The 19,805-nt window shown below is 39.3% G+C and overlaps 1 protein-coding gene across 40 annotated transcripts in view; it reads left to right on the top strand.

The window, feature by feature from the left end:
* LOC108097930 (sodium channel protein para) overlaps nt 1-19,805 on the top strand; it is a 66,069-nt gene that overhangs the window by 30,972 nt on the left and 15,292 nt on the right. For 10 of the 40 annotated variants that reach the window (XM_017200484.2, XM_017200482.2, XM_017200485.2 and 7 more), the window contains 13 exons: nt 2,689-2,751; nt 4,340-4,520; nt 4,586-4,797; nt 4,864-4,963; nt 5,188-5,256; nt 7,857-8,134; nt 8,338-8,511; nt 9,824-9,986; nt 10,935-11,122; nt 11,247-11,490; nt 13,943-14,124; nt 14,697-15,179; nt 16,219-16,392. In XM_017200484.2, coding sequence (XP_017055973.1) covers nt 2,689-2,751; nt 4,340-4,520; nt 4,586-4,797; nt 4,864-4,963; nt 5,188-5,256; nt 7,857-8,134; nt 8,338-8,511; nt 9,824-9,986; nt 10,935-11,122; nt 11,247-11,490; nt 13,943-14,124; nt 14,697-15,179; nt 16,219-16,392 — 2,511 coding nt within the window. Of the gene's footprint in view, nt 1-2,688; nt 2,752-4,339; nt 4,521-4,585; nt 4,798-4,863; nt 4,964-5,187; nt 5,257-7,856; nt 8,135-8,337; nt 8,512-8,718; nt 8,882-9,823; nt 9,987-10,934; nt 11,123-11,246; nt 11,491-13,912; nt 14,125-14,696; nt 15,180-16,218; nt 16,393-16,858; nt 16,982-19,805 lie in introns of all 40 variants that reach the window. The other 30 variants (XM_043209582.1, XM_043209575.1, XM_043209577.1 and 27 more) reach the window with 16 other exon arrangements.

The following is a 19,805-nucleotide window of genomic DNA, read 5'->3' on the forward strand; positions in this document are numbered from 1 at the left end:
TCCTCGTTTGATTGGATCGTACATTTCGTGCCTTATATGCTATATAAACTTACCCGTATGATCATGCAACTAGATATTGAATCCTTTCATACCTGTATATGGTTATAGTGTTAGTGCGTGTCGAAATGTATGTATGTAGGTACTATGATCTTTACCTATCTCTATACCTCTTCTTTAAAACAATTTTTTATTTGGTTTGGTTTTCGTTTGTTATTTGCATGCGAGTGTCTGTGTGTGCGTGAGTGTCGGTGGGATATAGAATCCCAGACAGTTTTGTAGTTCTATCGTAGGAGCTTTTGAAAATGATTTTTCCATTTGCCTAGCTTCAGATCTAGACTTTGAGTTTTCTATTCGTCTTGTGTTTTTCTTTCTGCTTTCCCGTGATTTTGTAATTTCCTTAATCGTTTTTGTGTTTCTATTTCGATTTTGGTTGGGTCATTGCTCGGAATGCTTTAGGTAAACATCAAAAACTCCTTAGCAACATATATATCTTATGGTTTCTTCGACAATTGGCTTTCAAACTGCATTCTGCTGCGCCAGTCATTTAAACGCAAGCTAAGAGAACCAACAAGAACCATAGGCTTCAGATTCGTCAGCTTGGCTTGACCATTGGACCTGCGCTTAAAGGCTTTGAACCCACACAAAAACCACTGCGATTTTCGTTTCCTGATTTAAGTTCGATTATTGTTTCCGTTTCGGTTTATAGTGTTAGCCTTGAGACCTGGCCAGATTTCGGTCACCGCTAATTATTTCTTTTAACTTAACGTTGAGTTCCCGTTCTTGTTTCGATTTTTATTAACGTTACGTTTAGATATTTGTTGACATATTGTGCGATAGAGTTTCAGATTTGATAATTTCTGTGGCTGCATTAACCATTGCATGCATTGATCGAACGTTACATTTACCGTTATAGCATCTATAAATGTAAAACAGTTATAACAGTTAACACACGCCACAAACGAATTCCGAAAGCTAGAATCAATCGATTGGAAAACGCTACCACTCGTGCAATTAGCAACAGATCGAATAAATTCAAATCGAATCCAATTGAAACATACCGAATACCATACCTATCGGGCGAGCGATAACCAATTGCGATAACCACAGATCAGCTGAGCTCCCTGTTTCTTTCTATCTCTTGCTAGCTAAATATATAGTTACCTCTCACGACACGCGAACTTTTTAAGCATCCGGCAAGCGTTTGCTTTTCCGCACAGCTACAATTACACAAACACGCGCGCAATTGGAAGATCTCCGCGATAGCTGATAACCGATAATCCATTAACTACGATAGGCGATTCCATTTATCGAGCAGAAAACTCTCAAACATAGTGAATGTTCTCGGTTTTTCCGTTTAAGTCTTTAAAACGCTAACACAGCAATGAACTGCCTTGAATAGATATGAAATAACACATCTCCACACGATATATACCTAACCGATATACTGATTGATAACTCGCTATCGCTATCTCGCTCTCGCTCGCTCGCTAGCTCGTTCTAACCAACCATCACTTTTGCTCAGGGCAGCCTCAGATAGTTTTCGATGAGAGCAGAAACTATTTGGGATTGACCGTTGATCGTATATCGATAAGCCCCCAGTTGCCTCAGGTAGGTTGCTCTCTCTCTCTCTCGCTCTCTCCCACACACACTCTCTCTTTCTCTCTCCAACTCTCTATCTCTCTCTGTCTCGCTCTGTTAAACCAATCAAGCGAACTCACACAGACAAGAAACAACATGCATACACCCCAAAAAAATAAGAAAATATTTCTGATGAGGACTCAAAGCAGAGCCAAGATAATATCGTGTAGATATATATATATTTTTTCGATCCGCTAGCCGCCCCCTGCCATGCCCGCTGAGTATGCAACGAAACGAGATCGAAAGCGCAGTAGAGTTGTGATTTGAAACTAGAAATGCATCCGTACGAAGTTTGGAAGAGATTTGCCTAGAGTTGATTGTAGAACTTACCGATTAACACTTGATTTTAATTACGATTTCGATTACTTTTGTTACCGTTATTGAGCCGGCTTTTCCACCAATGGGACCGATTTTCCCGATCGACTCAAAAGTTATTGAAACCTTTTCGTTTTCAGTATTGTTCCATTGAAGTTTTTCTCTTTTTGGTTGGTTAAGAATTCTTGATCTAAGAACCGTATAAGTATATAACCCTTTTTGGAATATTTTAAGTTATTTGTTCTCCAACCCCGACCCCGAAATATTTAGCTAAATTAATCAACCTTTTAAACAAACGCTACGCTGAAGTAGAACCGAAATCACACCACAAGTTTAAAACTCAAATCAACCGTTCACAAAACTACAAAATGTAAAATAGTTGCTATTTTATCATGTTAAAAGGAACACACACACATAGTGACACAATATATATACACACTGACACACACACTAACACGTGTTTTCACACACTCATACAACTAAACGCTCCAAGTAATAACTTTTCCTTTAAATCGTAGACAGCCCTAACGAATAATTTATACCCAAACCAAAAAAAAATGAAGAAATTGTACAAAAAATAAATATACATTTATCCATAGATAATAAAACCGCAATCGAGGAATATATATATTTTATTTGATTCATTTTTCTTTTTCTTCTTCTATTTATACTTTGTTTGTAAAACAAATAATGTGAAAAAAAAATGAAAACGAACCGAAAAAAAACAAAACTTAGACATCCTTATCCTTACCTGGTTCACCGTTTAACATACGCAGGGGATCACGTAGTTCTCACAAGGTAAGCGCCCAACACACACACACACACACTCGAACACTTCACACGTATTTCACAGACACAGACCCACCCACTGACACAGATACGGAATTGCGAAATACACTAACACACACTACCAACCACCACCTCCATTATCAACCATGTCCATGTGGATCAGCGATCCAGAACCGTGGAATTGGCCATAGATAATCCTGACATCTGAGACCCACCGTCTTAGTTCTTAGCCAAGTAAACAACCGTACCTCGTAGGCAGTTGCTACCGTACAGCGTGTAGATCGTATAGTTATCGAAACGGTTTCCATCGAACACCGAACGCTCAGTTTGGATCAACATACCCCATTCAAGCGACTAGTTAGAGTAGCATCCGTAAAACCCGAACATCTTTAGATCTGAGAGTCACACGTGGCACCCACCAACCATATCGATAAGCATTCGACCACATTCGCATTAGCATTACGTACCGTACCATTAGCCATTTGCCATAACTCACCTAATCGTCTATTACTGTCTACTTACATGTTTTATGGTTTTCTTCTCTTCTCTTCGATAATTGTTTCCTTGTTTGGCCTTGTTTTTTGTGTATCGCTGTAACTCCATATCCCTATATATACATATATAAATATATACATATACTGTTATATACACTATCGTGCATATCCATCTATAACGTATAGTTGTCTAACTAACTGTACTGCTCTTTACTGTACTCGGTTGCAAGTGTGTCTGTCTCTGTGTGCCTGTCCTCAGTTCAGTTCAGTTTAGTACATTTCTGTACACTTTCGTACACTCGACTCTGGTTGGCTTGACCTCTGCAGTGGGCTTCGATGGGAACAGTTCTCGACCGGATGTCACCAGTCACTGTCACGATCACTGTCACTCGGTCACGCCATAGTCGCAAATCACTGTCACAGTCACCATCACCATCACCATCACCATCACGATCACCTCCACTGTCAAATCTCAATGTGCATTCTTACGATCGTTTTCCTTTCGGTTAAGTATGTTTTTATCTTGGTTGAATTTCTGGGTTTGTTATTGTTTAGTTATCTGTTTGTACCTGTGTAATCATGTCTATGTATATGCAAAATAAAAAATATATATATAAACAACTAAGAAAACATTTCACGAAGTCTGTCTGTTGTACTTAACAAACTAAGAAGATAAACTATATAAATAACCGGATTCAGTTCAGATACCAAACATCCGAACTGATTTCGCCGTTAGCCCATTTCATTTGTTCTTCCGCTTTTGATTTATTACTGTTGTCTATTATTGCTCATTTCAAGCCCATCGATAACGAGTCTTTCTGTTCGAAAAACGGTTAAATGTACCGAAGAATACCCTCCGTCATAACTCTCACTAAACTCTCGGCTAAAACCACTTAACTACTACCTACTACTACTGCTCTCTGCTGTATATCTACTTTGTAATTACTAACTACGCCTAGATATAAATATATTTTATATAAAATGTGTGTGGATTTAGTGAATGCGCGAGTGGGTGCGTGTATGTGTGTGTGTGTGTGTGGGAATGAAGGACGCTCGGTTAATGCCGATTAACTAACCGATCCCAATCCTGTAACCATGTCCAGTACACGATACGGAACGGACGTGGCCGCTTTGGTATACCCGGTAGCGATCGCAAACCGTTGGTATTGTCAACATATCAGGACGCCCAGCAGCACTTGCCCTATGCGGACGACTCGAATGCCGTCACCCCGATGTCCGAGGAGAACGGAGCTATCATAGTGCCCGTATATTACGGCAACCTAGGTGGGTAGTACCTTAGCCCTACATATTAGAGAGGTCCACTTACCGAATATTAATTTCATCCAAAGGCTCTCGACACTCATCGTACACCTCGCATCAGTCCCGAATATCGTATACCTCACATGGCGATCTACTCGGCGGCATGGCCGTCATGGGCGTCAGCACAATGACCAAGGAGAGCAAATTGCGCAACCGTAACACACGCAATCAATCAGTGGGCGCCACAAATGGCGGCACCACCTGCCTGGACACCAATCACAAGCTCGAGCATCGCGATTACGTAAGCCACCCCAGTCTTAATCGTTTGTAATCGATTTAATTAATGATTGCTTCGATTATTACACAGGAAATCGGTCTGGAGTGCACGGACGAAGCTGGCAAGATTAAACATCATGACAATCCTTTTATCGAGCCCGTCCAGACACAAACGGTGGTCGACATGAAAGGTAGGATATGAACGATAGAAAATTTCAACTTTCATTTATAAAGCATGGTTAAGTATTGAAACAGATTAACATTACCCCTGACTTATTTAACCCTCAGAGGATTTTCAGATTTTACAGCGCCATCATATGGGTAATATTTATTAACGGATTATTTAGATAGAAAGTGTAATACTCTTCGATTGTTTCGATACCAAAATCCCTGTCATGCTTTCCTCTCTTTTCAGATGTGATGGTCCTGAATGACATCATCGAACAGGCCGCTGGTCGGCACAGTCGGGCTAGCGATCGCGGTGGTAAGTGGATCGATATATGCTTGCCAATATCTGTAACTGTTTACTATCGATTAATCTCCATTCCGTTCATTCTGTACATTTTTGCATCCCAATCGATCGTCGTCTCTTTTGTGTTAACCCTTACATGTGCATTGTTCCATTTGATTTCCGTTTAATGTTCCGTTATCGTGTAAATACAAACTGTAAACAGCCTTGGAAATGCGCGGGGACTAAAGATTGCCAGTCGATTATCCCCGGCAATTCTCCAATTATTTTCAATAATTAACATTTTTGGCTTTACAAAAAAAAAAACAAAAAAACAGCATTGCTTAAGATCATCTTCAATGCGAATTCTTGGCCAAAATAAATCAACTGGAGTGACAGTTTCATTGACCTGGTCATCATGGCTGTCTCGACAAAGATTGAAATTTAATTTCCCTTCATGTTTTATGCATTTCATTTTGCATTTTGATTGCGGTCTTGTTTTGATTTTATCGGTTCGCATGCGTTTTGTGACCTGTGACCCCGCCTGCCCGAGTCCTTCGACTAAATGAATGATTGATTGATTGATGGCTGAAACGAATGAGCAAGTGTCCTGCTCCTAGAGCTCGCATGCATCCTGTGCATCCTTCGATTGATAATTGATAACTGATATCTGGTAACCGTTTTAACCAGGCAAAAAGCGAACGTTTCGTGGCCTTTTCTTTTTAATATTTTTCCCATTGCATTTTCCTTTGTGTTCTGTTCTGCATTCAACCTCTAATCTCGTGTGCATACATATATATATACAAATATTTTTGATTCCTCTTTTTTGATTCTTCTACTCTGAGCTAAATAAAAAATACAAAACAAAATCGAAGCCTAGCAAAAAATATATTTTATATATATACCTATGCATATATACTCCATTTATATATATACTCCAATGAATGACTTCTTTGACTCGTCCATTTTATTTAATGCCGTTGATGCTAACAGAAGAAAGCGAACAAGCAAAAAAAAAAAAAAAACAAAAGCCAAAATCTATACAACAAATGTTTTCAAACAAACAAGAACAACAGTCCGTTAAAAGAAAGTGCAGCCAGCAAGCCAAACACACACACCCATATATAATTAGAGTTGTTATCTCACTCGACACACACACACGTAAGGCGGGAGAGCAAGGCGTTCTCTCGCAGCTTTTATCTCTTTCTCTCTCAAATAAGAGCTTAAGCATTTCGCACGCTGCTGATGCCTCCACCCACACACAGACACACACACACACACACTTTACTCACACACAGCAGCATGAATGACGACCGAGCCGCCGGAGAGCTGATGAAAACTTTCACTCAGTCTCTCCTGCCAGCTGTGACGTCACAAAGGCTGCTCCTTAGAGAGGCTCGACTTGAAACACATTTCGGCCAGAGTTTCCAAATTCCAGAACAAAAGCAAATCGCGAAATTCGATTTTCTTCCTTTTTTTTTACAATGCTTTATTTATTACCTTTAGTTAACAATTTTCTAGTGCATGCCTTAACTAGTTACCTGTATATTTCCAATATTTTGGATAACTTTCTGCCCAAATTAGATGATTTTGTTTTCAAGTACATTTATTTTGAAATTTTGCCTAATAACTTAAAACAAACTGCAGTATATTTGTTAATAATAGAGCATGCTTTTGTTGAACAGTTCGTAGAGCATTATTTAGCCCAATCACATTCACTGTTATCAAATGATTTCCATGAATCAATATATAATATACTAGAACTATTTTAACTGGTATTTGAAGCGTCGAACAACGATTGTATTGGAATATAATTCGCGTAGTATTATTTGTGATTTCCCAAAGTGTCCGATTCGGTTTGATAAACTTCCTACATAGCTTGTCACGAAGTTTAAGAGTAGTCAGAAATCAGCATTAGACGCATATAGTCTTTCGATCAGCTTTTAGTAGAGAAATTCAAACATTATGTAGCTGAATATCGAGTTGGCGGTGAAATATTCGGCCTCCGATGTTGAGATATCCTTAACCTAAAGCTGGCAAGTTATTTTAATTAACAAATAAGAATATATAATATAACATGTTACCTAATAATAACATGTTTGTGTGATCAATAAAATATATAAAATAAATTTTTTATTCTGTAGAAGTTGAAATAATAACTATTTATCAATAAACACATAATGAGTGCATTTATTAACAGTAAGAACATTTAAGTTGTTAACTACAAATTTTAAATCAATGGCTTACCAGCTCTTGGCAAGGATATCGACTGATTCCCGCCAAGTAGGTCAGTTGAGATCTATAGTACCTTTCGATTTTGATAAATTCTGCAATCCTACCTGCAAACTTTTGTTTTTCGTAATGTGCAACGTGCAAAGCAAGAATCGGCAATCAGTATCTCAAAGCCAAAGCCTCTCTCACACAAGACACAAACTTTGAACCGTCTGCTTGAAACGAATAATATCCAATGCAATGAGCTTCAACAAGATAATACAGCAAAATCAAAAACAAGAAATGATATGATATGAAAACGAATGAAACCAAACCAAAAAAAAACAAAAAACTAAAGTAAAAGCAATCTGGCTGAGTCAAAGTTGGTCAAATCACCACTAATAACAAATTTTTGTATGGTTCAGTCTCCGTTTACTATTTCCCAACAGAAGACGATGACGAGGATGGGCCGACGTTCAAGGACAAGGCACTCGAAGTGATCCTCAAAGGCATCGATGTGTTTTGTGTGTGGGACTGTTGCTGGGTTTGGTTGAAATTTCAGGAGTGGGTCTCGCTGATCGTCTTCGATCCCTTCGTCGAGCTCTTCATCACGCTCTGCATTGTGGTGAACACGATGTTCATGGCGATGGACCACCACGATATGAACAAGGAGATGGAGCGCGTGCTCAAGAGTGGCAACTATGTGAGTATTATGGGGTATTCCATATCTGAATTTTGGTATACATATATTAGCTACATTAGAGAATTATTTTGGTCCTTTTACCTGGAACAACAATTTTTAACAAAATACTTAGATTTGATACATGATTATTTTGGTGTATATTTTTCAAAATGTGTTATCAATGAATGAAATGTACTTTCTAATGTTTTTATTTTATCTTGCAGTTCTTCACCGCCACCTTCGCCATCGAGGCCACCATGAAGCTGATGGCCATGAGCCCCAAGTACTATTTCCAGGAGGGCTGGAACATCTTCGACTTCATCATCGTGGCGCTTTCGCTTTTGGAACTGGGCTTAGAAGGCGTCCAGGGCCTGTCCGTCTTGCGCTCGTTTCGATTGGTAAGCCTCTGTTCCGATTTCCATAGGATAGCTTAGTTTAGCCGTAAGATAGGCTTAAGATATTGTTACGCTAACCCCCAACTTTAGCAGGCAACTGTGAAAAGCAAGCTCAAGCGATTCGCGCACAATTGAACAATTGTTAACTCGTACTCGTGCTGGTATATAAACCCCTTTTCCCTCTTCCCATTCTGACCTGCCAATTTGCAGCTGCGTGTTTTCAAGCTGGCCAAATCGTGGCCCACGCTGAATTTGCTCATATCGATTATGGGCCGCACTGTCGGCGCTCTGGGCAATCTGACCTTCGTCCTGTGCATTATTATCTTCATATTCGCGGTCATGGGCATGCAGCTGTTTGGCAAGAACTACACAGGTACTTTGGGCCGAACCCGGAAGATCCCCAAACAAATTCCGATCCCCATCCGAAAAATCCCCATCCGAGAACTCCCATCGAAAAGCCCTCGAATTCGATGCAAAGTTTTAGCGTGCAATGATACCATTTTCTTAGTGCAACCTTTCAACTACAACTTTTTGCCTCCAACTTTTTCAACTTACATACGTTTTTTGAACTCTATATGCTCCTTACTATATAATACTACTTCTTAGCCATAGCCTTACAAAAAGTACACCTACGTAAGACCAAATCCGAGAACTCGTTTAGAGAGCCACGCTTTGGGCACGGTTACTTATTTTAGTTTACCACACTTTGGTTTGATTTCAATCTAGTTTTTAAGATTCTGCTTTTGCTGGCAAAAAACAAGAAAATTAAACAAAATTTCTAGCGGATCATAATGCCCGGACTAATTGTCTTTTTATCCTAGCGAGATCCTTTGACGCATTTTAAGCGAATGTTACGTTATAAGACACCTTTTATAGGCCCGGATTAATCCTAGGCGTAGCCTAAGTAAGAATGATATAACCTGTATATATAGCAACTACTTTAGTGTTTATGTATGAGGTTGTATCGTGCACAGCAACGAAGAACCATCGGTCGACTTAAAATTGTAATTACATTAATTTTTAAATCGATTGTTTTTTGCAATATAATTCTATATAACCTAAATACGACTCTTTTCCACTATATTTTCCTAATGCTTTGCCCGGCTTTCAAATCAAATCAAATCGAATCGAATCGAATCGAAACGAATCCTAACAACATGATCGATTAACCGACCAATCGAATTGAATCAACTTCCCATACACCAATTGCCAATTGAACTGTGAATGAACCCCAAAAACAAACTATACTAAATCAAATCAATCAAATTAAAACAAATCAAATCAAATCAAATCAAATCGAATTCGCAAACTGCAGCTGCGTGTATTCAAATTGGCCAAGTCTTGGCCAACACTTAATTTACTCATTTCGATTATGGGACGCACCATGGGCGCTTTGGGTAATCTGACATTTGTACTTTGCATTATCATCTTCATCTTTGCGGTGATGGGAATGCAACTGTTCGGAAAGAATTATCATGGTAAGTGCAAGTTCAATCGCAACCCGAATCTCATACAACACCTTATTCGATGTGTGTTTCTGTTCAATGTTGTGTATGTGTCGTGGAGATCACAGTGTCCTCAAAAGTATATACATATATTTATATTGCCTCACCTGTCTGTATGTACTGCGTTGTTTGTGTGTTCACCAAGCTCAGTTGTACAGCCCAAAAAGGGGATCCAATTAAAGAGTCAATTTGATAAAGTATAATGTATTGTGATCTACCTTTAAATTGGATTTCCTTAGGAAAAATTGTATTTGCAAAACCATCATACCATGCTACTTTTGATTTATTACAAGCGTTAGTCCGTTTCGAATAATAATGCCCGTCCAATCCCGAATGGTCGAAGTAGCGACTATTAGAATGGTTTCATGATTTCCCTGGAGCTTGAGTTCTTTTATTTGTTTGGCGTTCAATGTTCGATCGAGAGAGTTTCCGTAAGTACTAGCCTGCCAGCGAATTTGCGGCCAATTCACTTTCTCCTAGCTAATTTACTCCAAGCTCGACTATTTGATTTATTCCTTCCTACGTATTTTGTATATGCGAACGCAACAGCAAACTAGCTACACCCTTGCGTAGCTCTAGCCTGAGAAATCATGATGTTGATGGTACTACGTACTACTGCGATACTACTTTGTGTGCCACCCTTTTTCCGTTTCCGTTTCCGTTTTCTGTTTAGTTTTTAAAATTGTGTACGATTTTTCTGGCATTTTAACTTAATATACTTGTATACCTCACCCGTTTTTTGTGAGTGCCCGCTGCGCTGAACACCTTTTGCACACGCTTTTGTATGTGGCTTGACACCGAACCAAATAAAAGAAAAGAAAAAAAAAACACCAACTATGTCCAAATACTCCCGAAATTAAATAAAGAAATTACGAGGGAGATCCAGGAGTGAAGCTAATGATTACTGTATGCCATTGGCAGATCACAAGGACCGCTTCCCAGATGGAGACCTTCCCCGATGGAACTTCACCGACTTCATGCACAGCTTTATGATCGTGTTCCGGGTTCTCTGCGGAGAGTGGATCGAGTCCATGTGGGACTGCATGTACGTGGGCGATGTCTCGTGCATTCCCTTCTTCTTGGCCACCGTTGTCATCGGCAATCTTGTGGTAAGTAATCGATAGAATCGCACTTGGTTCGATAAAACATGCAGTAGCATCCCTGAATATAGATAGATTTTATTACAATTCAGAAAATATAATCTAATAGCTAATCGTTGTACTCTCGTTGCAGGTACTTAACCTTTTCTTAGCCTTGCTTTTGTCCAATTTTGGCTCATCTAGCTTATCAGCGCCGACTGCCGATAACGATACGAATAAAATAGCCGAGGCCTTCAATCGAATTGGCCGATTTAAAAGTTGGGTTAAGCGTAATATTGCTGATTGTTTCAAGTTAATACGTAACAAATTGACAAATCAAATAAGTGATCAACCATCAGGTGAGAGGACCAACCAGATCAGTTGGATTTGGAGCGAAGGTTTTTATCCACTTGTTTTCCAATTACTAAACTACTTTTAATTATATGATACTCGTAATACTCGTATATTGCCAAACGATATAATTGCGTATACCGTTAACGTTAACTTCAACTCACCATTGGCCAGTAATTGAATTGCGTAATCGATCGAAAAACCAAGTATCAGTAACTAAATCAAAAATACTAAAAAAGATCTAACCCAATTCGCAATATGTAAACAGTCAAAAACAAATCGAAACGTAAAGAAAAACCCCAAAGTAAAAATACGTTCTTAGCTGACAATTTGGAAATTCTCTTTAGTTAGTTTCAAGTATACTTCCCTTCCTAGACCTAGACCTTCAACCTTCAACCTTCAACCTTTGACCTCGACCTCAGCCATAATAGCAACCACTCACCCGAACATATGTATGTATCTATAAAGCCAAAAGTTTCATCTTGGTATTCATTTCGATCGAGAGGTCGCATCCATTTCTTTTGTTTGTTCGTATCGGTTCCCGTTCGGTTTGAAACCTAAGTGTTGTTGTTCTTCAGCCGGTCACTGATCCTCTGACCTCTGACCCCAGACTTCAGACCTCCTCCGAGAACTGTGCCGTGCCGTGCCATTTCCGATCACATCATACCCAACAAACAACTTAAACAAATCGTAACCGTAACCGTATCCGTCATAATCTTTAGCATTTTACTTAGATAGTCTGTATTTAGCTGAACCGAAAGTAACAGTACCAGTAAAACCAAAAAAAAAAAAAAAAATAAAAAAACAAAACCAAGTATTGTATTCGTATACGTATTTTCCTTAGATACATATTATTAAAGTTTCTAAACAATTTATAAACTAGTTTGATCCTCGTCGTCAATACTGTTAGCGAATTGACCCTTTTTAACTTTGGTTGAGTTCTTTGAATCTAGCTTAACGTTAGTTAAAGCCTTGTTTTACCTCACCTTTTAATTTCGGATTTAGGTTAATGGTTTTGGTTTCACAACAACCAGTCCCCCACATCCTTGTACATTTGCATTTTCAATAGTCCTCGCTAGACTCGCAGCGGAGATCGATTGGCCAAGCCGAAACAAAACTGATTGATTCTAAAATCGAATTCCCCAAATGGCAAATTCAATTATGTGTCTAGCTGTCATTACCGAAAGGAAACTTAAAAAAATATATGCGAAAACAGTATTAGACTCACATTGTAATATGGAATTATATAAATTGAAAGTAAAACAGTGGATTTGATCCTTCATAGTGTTATGAACTTTTCTTACTCTCGTTACTCAAATTTTAATTTGTTCGATTTACTGTCTGTGTATTAGTAATATGTATGGATTTTAGTTAAAACCTTAGCAACTCGAATCATCCGTCACCTTAAGTTCCATCCACTGGCTGCGATCAATGATATCAGCTAGTGGAAACACTTTCGTTGTTAACGGCTCACCAGCTTATTCAATTAACCGATCAGTTACGTTATCATTAGTTGGCGTCGGTGATGTGAGTGCAATGGAATCGCTGTGCTTACCCACCGATACCGAGTAGTGGAAACACTTTAGTTCAGTTCTCTACAGTGATGCGGCAAGCAGTGCGATCACAAGCACTGCTTGTCCACTGATGCTGACTAGTGGAAACGCCTTAGTTACGTTTTTCTCACTAGTTTATTGAGTTCATTGATCATTTTGCGATTTGTGTTGTTCGCTGTTGTGTTGTGAGCGTTCCTCCTCCTTCGTTCCCACCCAAGACACACCAACTACATCCACACGACACGAAATCTGAAACAAAATGTATTCAACACGATTTAAACCACTGACACCACCACGAACCACCAAACGAACCGCGGAGACGCTGATTAAATGTGTTTTGTGTTCCCTTTGTGTGTCCCTATCGATAACCGATTACCAATTACCGATTTGATCCCAAAAATGACTATTAACCGTAATATCTATCTTCATTCTTTTCATTTATTATGGCTTGTCATGATTTCCCAAAAAAAAAAAAAAAATTATAATTCAAATTCAAAAACTAAACATCCAAACCGAACTTGAATCGCAATGCATTGGCCGACGTATCGAACAACGCTTAAACCAAATCGAATCTCGACTCATCCCAAAATCGACTCAATTCAAAATCAAAATCAAATCAACCAAAACGATCGACAAACAACCAACAACAACAACAACAACTTTAATGCGAACGGCAACTGCTTGTATGAATTATGAATTCGTTTCGCTTTATGATTTCCCAACAATCGATAACCGATCAACAATCGTCATTTGCCCATCCGTACAACTCAATAACAAATATATATTGCATAAATATATATATATATATATATATATATATACTGCCATACCTCTGTTACGTTACATATGTATATATCGAACCGATTATGTAAACACTATCTATAAAACTATTACGATCGAATGTGGGATACGAAAGGCAAAGGCGTTTGTCGTTGTATATCTGCAGAGCATGGTGACAACGAACTGGAGCTGGGTCACGACGAGATCCTCGCCGATGGCCTCATCAAGAAGGGGATCAAGGAGCAGACGCAACTGGAAGTGGCCATCGGGGATGGCATGGAGTTCACGATACACGGCGACATGAAGAACAACAAGCCGAAGAAATCCAAATATCTAAATAACGCAACGGTAAATACAATCCATTTCAGTGCGGATCGCAACTACAACTTGAACTTGAGCTTGGGTCACCTTATATTCTTTATTTTCCCGATACTTGAGCTCAAGTTCCCGATATGTATTGATTTGTAATACTCCCATAACCCGATCCCACAACCCCATTTAACTACAACTACTACCGCTACTACTCCCCTTAAATAAAAATAAAAAATACTTTGTTATTATATAGAATATTTTCGTAACGACAAGAAATTGATTTACCTTATTTGTTCGTTTCTCTTTTCCGTTCATTAAATTGTCACTTTTTTTCTTTCTGCATATAACTGTCTATATGTGTACTGTTATGTGTGTGTATTCCACCACCCAATCAATCGAAAAAAAAAAAAAAAATAAAAACAAAAATGATAAAAACTCAACCAACCAATCCAACCAACTGAACCACCCAACTGAAAAAAAAACCAAAACCAAAATACTGAAACACATGAACTGATAATCTCGCTAAAACAAAAAACAAAAACAAAAATCTATACCGATATATGAAAATATATATATATATATGTATAACTATAACTATAACTATACAGATGATTGGCAACTCAATTAACCACCAAGACAATAGACTGGAACACGAGCTAAACCATAGAGGTTTGTCCTTACAGGACGACGACACTGCCAGCATTAACTCATATGGTAGCCATAAGAATCGACCATTCAAGGACGAGAGCCACAAGGGCAGCGCCGAGACGATGGAGGGCGAGGAGAAGCGGGACGCCAGCAAGGAGGATTTAGGTCTCGACGAGGAACTGGACGAGGAGGGCGAATGCGAGGAGGGCCCGCTCGACGGTGATATCATTATTCATGCACACGACGAGGATATACTCGATGAATATCCAGCTGATTGCTGCCCCGATTCGTACTATAAGAAATTTCCGATCTTAGCCGGTGACGATGACTCGCCGTTCTGGCAAGGATGGGGCAATTTACGACTGAAAACTTTTCAATTAATTGAAAATAAATATTTTGAAACAGCTGTTATCACTATGATTTTAATGAGTAGCTTAGCTTTGGTAAGTCAACTACAAAATTTACAATCAAAAATCAAATCCTTTTAAAAATCGATAAATACAAAAATACAATTTTGAAAAAGACTCTAAGCCAGAACATTCGATACGATATTTGTTTGCCATTTAGATTGTTGCAAATTTGTGCCATTTGCCTTTTTTACATGCTAAAAATGCAAATCCTTAGCTTGCAACAGTTGTCCAAATTAACCAATCAAAAGAACCATTCAAATCAAGCAAAAACAATTGAAAATGTAGTTAATCAAGCCATGCTTAAACTTTACCAAAGTTGATTGCTTCATTCCGAAACCCGACCCAAACCATTTTTAAGTTCGATCCCAGTCTCTCTGCAAAGTATAGCATAGCTTAGCGTAGATATTCTCCGATTGGATCAGAGTTTTATGTTTTCAACTCCCCCCAGCCGATGGTGGAGCCCACCAAGACTTGCCATCGGCCTTAAACTCCCTTCAAATTGAATATTTAAAACCACTTTCTAAGTGAGAGAATAGTTTTTAAACATTTTAAACAGGTTTGCCTCGTATGCCTAGGCACATTTCTGTCAAACGGCTTGTGTCTCCGCGTAAGATCGCAAACTTACGATTTCTAGAAAATCGTTTAGCGAACTAGAACTAGTTGTTTACCTAGATACTTGATATAGAACTAGATGTAGACGCTTTGTGCGTATTATTTCAAGAATTTTGTCTTCAATTTCTTTGAAAATTTTTCTTTAATTGCGTTTGACTTTCATTTGTCCGCCCAAGAAGAAGATCCGAAAAAGCGAAGAAAAGAAAAGAAGAGAAAGCCGGCTGTTGTACAGCAAATACAGCGATGCTTTAACAACCATTTTTTAATAATCATTAATGTTATATAGCTTCTTATACTGCTTCTAGATAATTGTTATACTCGTACTCGTACTCGTACCTCATTATCTCGTAACCACTCTATAACGCCAATGTAAATGTCCCTGTGTTTCTTCTATATGAATACGCAACAACAACTTCAACAACTTCAACAACATCGACAACTTCAAAAACATCGACAACAGGCATTAGAAGATGTACATCTGCCACAAAGACCCATACTGCAGGATATTTTATACTATATGGACAGAATATTTACGGTTATATTCTTCTTGGAAATGTTAATCAAGTGGTTGGCGCTCGGCTTCAAAGTGTACTTCACCAACGCGTGGTGTTGGCTCGATTTCGTGATTGTCATGGTAAGTCCACCGGTTGCCCAAGTAGATCGCTCCCCATTCTGCTTTCGGACCTCAGAACTTTTTAGTTTGCAACGAGCAACTCAAACCGTTACCGAACTTAAACCACCGGCCCTAAAAACTGACCCAAGACCGAAACGAATTGATGCAGTGACGAAGACGATTTAAGACAATTTTTCAGTTAAAAGCTCCCTCCCCTTAGACCAAAAACTGTGAAGACAGTGTTGCGGGTGGTCGAGCTCCACCGGAGTTTGTATATCTGAACTGTATATTGAGAACCATTGTATTATATACAAATAGTAAAACGTAAAAGTAAACCCTTTGTACAATAGGTTAGCCTAGTTATTTGGAATAGCTTAGAACGATAAGAATACCCCGAGCCCTAGAAAACCATTCCTAGATTATAGTGTATCCAAGTTTGAGTTTCGTTTTGAGTTACCCGCCATCTGAATCTGAATCGCCCATCTAGCTGTCGCTAATTAATTTGGCCGCGGTCTGGTCGGGGGCCGATGATGTGCCCGCCTTTCGCTCGATGCGAACTCTGCGCGCCCTGCGACCTCTGCGGGCAGTTTCGCGCTGGGAGGGCATGAAAGTAAGTAGCGTCCACCACAGCCTCTCTCTCTCTCTCTATCTTTCCTTTTCTCTCTGTCACTTTCTCTCTGTCTATTGCTGTCTCTGTCACTCTCTCTCGATCTGAGACTTAACCTCCTTTAAGTGTTTCTCTCTGTGTAACTTTCGATCATTCGCATTCTCTGTTGTTTCAATGTGTGTGCGTGTGACTGGGTGTGTGTATGAGTGTACATGTGTGTGTGTGTGTGTGTCAAGTAACCAACTAACACTATTCGATTACTGTATATCCGTTAAATGTTGTTGCCTCACTAATAAACTTACTTACGGACTTGCCATCCCTTCAATCTTCAGTGCTATCTGAAAGTGTTATACTGTAAGGCAGTGGTAAGCAGTGCAGCTGTTATAAAGATCAGTTGCAGCGTTTACCAAGACCTTTGAACATTTGGTAACCCTTACCAACTTAAAGTAACCGAAAACTTCTTTGGCAAAGCGCTTTAGTCCATCCCCAAAACTGTTATACACCTAACCAATCCTTTGCAGTGTGTGTGTGTGTGTGTATGTAAGAGCTATGTTGTGAAACACTTTCGTTAACATTTTCCGTTAAAATAAACGATATATCAATATTTAAGTATGGGTGTACGTGGTTTTCTCTCGCTCAATATGTGTGTGTTATACGCTACTATCCGTCCAAGCCGAATCGCTCACACTGCGCCCAGGGCAGCGCCAAAGCAAAGTGTTATACCGGCCAGTTCTGTACATTTTCCGCTGCCTGTTAATGTTGATGTACTATTTATTCCCCCACTTATGTGTGCCCCCAACCCCCCATCTACCTAAAATATCTATCAATGTCCCTATCTACTCATACTGTTGCCTAAATGTAACGTAACGTACATATGTAACGTAAAATATATACATATAAATATCAAATAAATCCGCTCTACTGCAATATAATCCAGATGCTTTGTAGGCATTATATTCCATTGCTGCCGTCGCGTGCTTCAGCTTTGTTGCGTCTTTATAATATAATACTATAGCGTACTCATATGGTTCATATATAGTTTATACAAGTAACTTAGGACCATTGATAGAGACATAAATAGGTCAGTCATAGCTTATAAATTGTACTATATATACATAATCGTACGTATCTTGTTAAATTAGATTTAAGTATAATACTTGCTATTGCATTGGCCAGCCAACGTAACTGTTATACGAAAAAGAAGCGTATAATAACCTGTGTATAAGTAGTTTGGTTCAATAACTAGCCTTAGCTTAGACCTAGGTAGAAATACCTTCCCCCCAGAACCCCCCAATCTACCGAAACCCCAACCCCTGTACACTCCCAGTTTTCGAGTCCGAACCCCTAGATCGTTTGGTTGTCTTAGACAGATAGTTAGATAGATGCCCCATCTCCAGAGCCACGTCCACACGAACACAAAGAATATGAAACGCAACTGGACCCCCTGCCCCTTCCAATCTCCCTCGCCACGACCTCCAAACTTAGCGGCACCAAAACTATATCCATCTGTAAAAGGTGTATGTACATACCAAATGTATATCGCGAACTAAACAAAAGGGCCACAACTGCACTGAATTGTACAAACAAGAAGTAAAACAGTATGAATTACAAAAACCAAAAACTTCGCGACGATGAGTCGTTAGTGTATAGAATCGACATCGTTTACTCGTATATGTATATATACTGTATATTCAAGCACAATCAGTACAATCAGAACCAACCAGATGTCGAGCACTCGACAAATCGCTCATACGCAGTGGTGGCAGTGTTTTACTTACAACAAACGACGCTCCAATCGCGTCCCGTCTCACACCAACTGATGTCGCTTGGTCTGGGCTAACTTAACTGAGCTCTTCTTATCTAGGCCCCCAAAAAGGCCCTTCTGGTATCCACAATACCCAATCGAGTCCGGCAGCAAAGTTTGAGCAAAAATGTGTCAACATAGAGACAGATCAAGACAGAAAAAGAAAAGAAAAGAAAAGAAAAGAAAAAAGAAAAAAAGAAACCAAAAGCCGAAAGCCATTTTCAATAAGAACCTAGTGATGAGGTCGCACGACTGCACAATGGACCCATCGAGGTCCCTGCATACGCCCCGATCAGCAAATCGCAGTTACCATTAACCCAAAATCGCCACAGAGTGTTTGTAAATATTAGAAGAATCTGTCGAATCAAATCATGGAACATCCATCCACGGCGTATGCATGCCGAATTCGTCCATTGTGAAGTTCAGTGCGGCTGGTGGTGCAAAAAACAATCGAAGTAGGAATCGATCGATTTAGACAGAGCTAGCTTAGATCTCAAAGTCATCTCAATCTCTCTATCTCTCTGTAACAACATCTATGAATGTTATGTCCTTCCCCGTCAGGACCGCCTTCGTCTTCGTCTCGAACAACCAATACACACACACACAACAACTCTCGTCTCTGTTTCTCTCAGTAATCGTAACCCCCGAGCCTTGGATTGAACCGAAACTACTTCCAAATACACATGTCAAACCAATCCAAAATCAAACCGAACCGAACCCCCAGTAACCTACATTCGAGTATACGTACTTTATATGCATATGTGTTAACCTGTTTTGTGTGTATGTGTCTACGTCTATAAGTGTTACCATCTATGTATTTGCCAGAAGACCTATACTATATATCTATCAATATATATATTTATATACTCGTACAAACTATATAACGTATCAACTATCGTACACTAGGCTATTGTTTAAGTACCCCCTGTTGTTGTCTAAGTCAGAAAGCGCATTGGTAATATGCAAGTAAGTTCTCTGTACCCATAGGGCCCCTGCCACGCCCCTGCCACGCCCCTGCCACGC

The sequence above is a fragment of the Drosophila ficusphila genome, unplaced genomic scaffold (assembly GCF_018152265.1).
Source record: "Drosophila ficusphila isolate 14025-0441.05 unplaced genomic scaffold, ASM1815226v1 contig_197, whole genome shotgun sequence".
Classification (NCBI taxonomy): Eukaryota; Metazoa; Arthropoda; class Insecta; order Diptera; family Drosophilidae; genus Drosophila; species Drosophila ficusphila.